General features: G+C 19.9%; 2 protein-coding genes across 2 annotated transcripts; both read right to left on the reverse strand.

The window, feature by feature from the left end:
• Positions 1-198: 198 nt before the first annotated feature.
• On the reverse strand, positions 199-726 carry PRSY57_1129400 (RNA-binding protein s1, putative; the record flags this gene model as incomplete). The annotated part of the gene is made up of 1 exon (XM_012908257.2): positions 199-726. One exon carries the CDS (start codon positions 724-726, stop codon positions 199-201), a length of 528 nt encoding a protein of 175 aa, XP_012763711.2.
• A 791-nt stretch (positions 727-1517) lies between these two features.
• On the reverse strand, positions 1518-3947 carry PRSY57_1129500 (serpentine receptor, putative; the record flags this gene model as incomplete). The annotated part of the gene is made up of 1 exon (XM_012908258.2): positions 1518-3947. One exon carries the CDS (start codon positions 3945-3947, stop codon positions 1518-1520), a length of 2430 nt encoding a protein of 809 aa, XP_012763712.2.
• Positions 3948-4084: the final 137 nt, after the last annotated feature.

Below are 4084 nucleotides of genomic sequence, written 5' to 3' on the forward strand. Positions count from 1 at the left end.
ATTTTAAAAAATTAAAATTTAATAGAAAAAAAAAAAAAAAAAAAAAAAAAAAAAAAAAAAAAAAAAAAAAAAAAAAAAAAAAAACACAAAAAATAAAAAAAAAAAAAAAAAAAAAAAAAAAAAAAAAAAAAAAAAAAATATATTTATATATAATATATATATCACACATACATTCATATTAATATTTTCATTTATTTATCAATTTTTTTTTTTTTTTTTTTTTTTGTGTGTTTTTATATATTTATGGTTTATCTTATATTTGACTGAAATTATTTTCCCGTCAATTTGCCCACCGTCCATAAACTCTTTAGCTGTTTGAGCTTCTTTTGAATTTTCATATTTTATATGAACACAAATGTTGTTATCATCATTATCGTTATCATCATCATCATCATTATCGTTATCATTATCATCATTATCATTATCATCATCATCATTATCATCATCATCATTATCATCATCATCATTATCATCATTATTATCATCATCATAATCATCATTATTATCTTCCTTCTTATCATCATTATAATCATTATTTTCTTTCACATCATTATCTTCCTTCTTATCATCATCTTTACCATCTCCCTTGTCAGGACGCATACTTTCTTCAACGTACCTCACATACTCAACATCCTTCAACGTACCGAAATTCATAAAAATTTCTTTTAAATGGTTGATGCTTACATTACGTGTTAAATTGTATATATATATTGAACTCTCATTCATAGTATAATAAATATAGATAAGTGGAACATTAAAAAATTAAATCAAAATATTATAAACATAAATATATAATTTATTTTTATATATAAATAAAAATATTTTTAATTATAAAGAAACTTCAAGAGTGTTCCCCACGTATTCAATGATAAATTAGCATATTATCAAATTAAAATATAAATATATATAATATATATATATATATATATATCTTCATTTTAAATATATCTTTCGTTCTATATAAGATATATACTTTTGATTCTCCACATATTTATTTTTGCTAAATCAATATAGCACTTTTTTTCATTAGTACAAAATTTTCAAATGTTTTAATAAAAGAATTAAAAAACAAGGACTTAAAATATATATATATATATATATATATATATATATATATTATATGTTTATATGTAAAAATATAGCGCCACAATATTATCACACATTGATAAATTTTTATTATTATTTTTATAAAAAATAAAAAATATATATATATACATATATTTAGATAATATGAAACATGAGTAAATAAATTATGTATAAATCTCCTCAATGTGACAAAGTTGAAATTTTCTTGACAAAAAAAACAAAAAAATATTTAAAAATTATATAAATAAAATGATAAGGAGAAATAAATTTTTTTTTCACATTATATATATTGTATGTATGTATGTATGTATATATATATATATGTAAATTCTCCAGATGACATGTTAACAAAGTAAAAAAATATGTAGATAAGAGCAAAAATAAAACATATATATAAAAATATATATATATATATATATTTATTTATTTATTTATTTATTTTTTTTTGCATTCTTCAAAAGTAACAACTTGTCTCGAGAAACAGCTATTTTATTTTCTTTTTTATAAATACAATATTGTATTATAAATAAAAAAAGGATGAAATCATCTGCAAATAAATAATATATATGTACCTTTGGCATTCTTAAAAAAATTATAAAAAGATCATTAATTAATACATTGACTAGTAAGAAAAGAAAAAATGGAAATGACATTTTCTGTACGGCACGTGTGTACATATTTGTTATAATTTGAGGTAACATTAAAATAAATTTATAAAGATACGATGAGAAACCAAGTGTTTGTATTACATATGAATAATAAGAATCATATTTAGTATAAAAATAATTATATATAAATATTATGATAATAGTAAAGATCATAAATATATTTACTTTTTTTTTTATTTTTTTTTCAAATTCTTCATCCATTATAATTTGTTTATTCATTTCTTTTATAGACTTTTTATTTATAGATATATATGGATAATCATTCAATATACATATATCATAATTATATATTATTTTAAATATTAGTACCATCATCTTCATTATATAATATATCATAATAACTCTACCATAATCAATATTCCTTAAATATAATAAGATAAAAAAATGTAATGTGATATTCATAACAATATCATTATTATATGTAAAGGTGTATATATTATTCCAACGTCTCCACATTTTTATATCCAATAATAAATATATAATTTCCATTATAATGTAAATAATACATAATATATATATTATCATGCTACATGTTATATGACAACATAAAAATGTAGTTATACTATCCATATCAAAAGATATAAAGTTATATTTCTTTTTTACATATGCTACATTAAATTTTAACATATTCAACAAATTATAATAATTATAATTTATAGGCACATACTCTATATTTATTATATAATCCATTACTTCATGTTCTAATTTATGAAAATTATTATTTATGCTACTATTTTTCTCGTAAGTCTTCTTATTCCTCTCATTTCGAATTTCATATGTTCTATTTGACAAGTCGTAAATTTCTAAATAATTATTATTATTTATATTATCATTATCATTATTATTATTATTATTATTATTATTATTATCATTATTATTATCATTATTATTATTATTATCATTATTATTATCATTATTATTATCATTTCTTACGTTCTCTTTATAATATATATCATGCTTTTCTGATGACCGTTTCTTTTTTAGTTTCTTTTTCATCATATCATCAGAATTTTTCATCTTAATCATTCGATACTCATCATCAGGTGTTAAATCATTATTAACATATATAGGTAACAAATATGTATTCGTATCTTTATCTACATGCATGTTCGAAAAAAATCCTAACTTACTAATATGGAAATCATTATATTCTATAACTGGACCAAATCTTATTTTTTTGGGAATATAAAATAAAAAATCTTTATGTTTTCTTTTCCTTTTTTTTTTATGAATATTCAAATTTTTTTGATTACTTTTAATAAAATTATTCTTCTTCATTTTATTATTATTATTATTATTATTATTATGTTTTATATCCCTTTTGTCATTTGGATTTTTATTATTTGGTTTATTGCTTGATATATTTTTATGAACCTTATAGGATCCTCCTTTTTCATAATTTCCATGTTGGTATTTTTTTTCTTCCTCATCTTCCTCCTCCTCATCTTCTTCCTCCTCCTCATCTTCTTCTTCCTCATCTTCGATTTCTTCCTCACCTTCTATATCTTCCTTCTCATGATAACTTCCCATTTGTTCTTGTTCTTCTTCTTCTTCTTCCTCTTCCTCCTCATCAATAAGACTTTTCCACAAAAACTTTTTCTTACCTCGTGTTGTTGTCTTTTCCTTCATCTTTGTTATCACAACCGTTCTTGAACCATACCTATACAATTCCTTATTAACATAAGTCAAGATATGCAAATAAATATCCTTCCTTTGATCAATTAATTCTTTGGGTATACTAATATCAAATGATGGATGTACTTTTTCAAACAAAAAAAAAAAAAAATTCTTCTTCCGTTTTTCATCTAACAAATCTACATTATTATTCCAGCTATATTTACCATTCAATATTTTATACACACTGATAAATCTTTCATCCTTTTCTAAATATTTGTCTTGCATATGTTTATTTATATCTATATCTTCTTCACAAGAAAAATATAAATGATAATCAATTATATCATCTTTTTTTAATACATTCTTAAAAGGCTTATTTATATATTCCTCTTCTTCTTCATTAATACTATTCCTTTTTTTACCCTCCTTAGGGAGAACCAATTGCTCCTTTTTATCAACTTCATTATTTTTTATAACATTACCATGATTAAAAATTGGACTCTTAATATTTTCATATATATGGTACGAGCTGTATAAAATATAATAACCTATTATACCTATAATAATTTTAATCATCCTTTAAAACATTTTTTTTTCTTCTTTTTAAAAAAACAGTGAATATAAAAAAAATAGGTGTATGAAGGCAAATCTGTGTATGTATACAAAAAAAAACAAAAAAAAAAAAAAAACAAAAAAAAAAAAAAAAAAAAAAA

This window comes from Plasmodium reichenowi, chromosome 11 (genome assembly GCF_001601855.1).
Source record: "Plasmodium reichenowi strain SY57 chromosome 11, whole genome shotgun sequence".
Taxonomy (NCBI): Eukaryota; Apicomplexa; class Aconoidasida; order Haemosporida; family Plasmodiidae; genus Plasmodium; species Plasmodium reichenowi.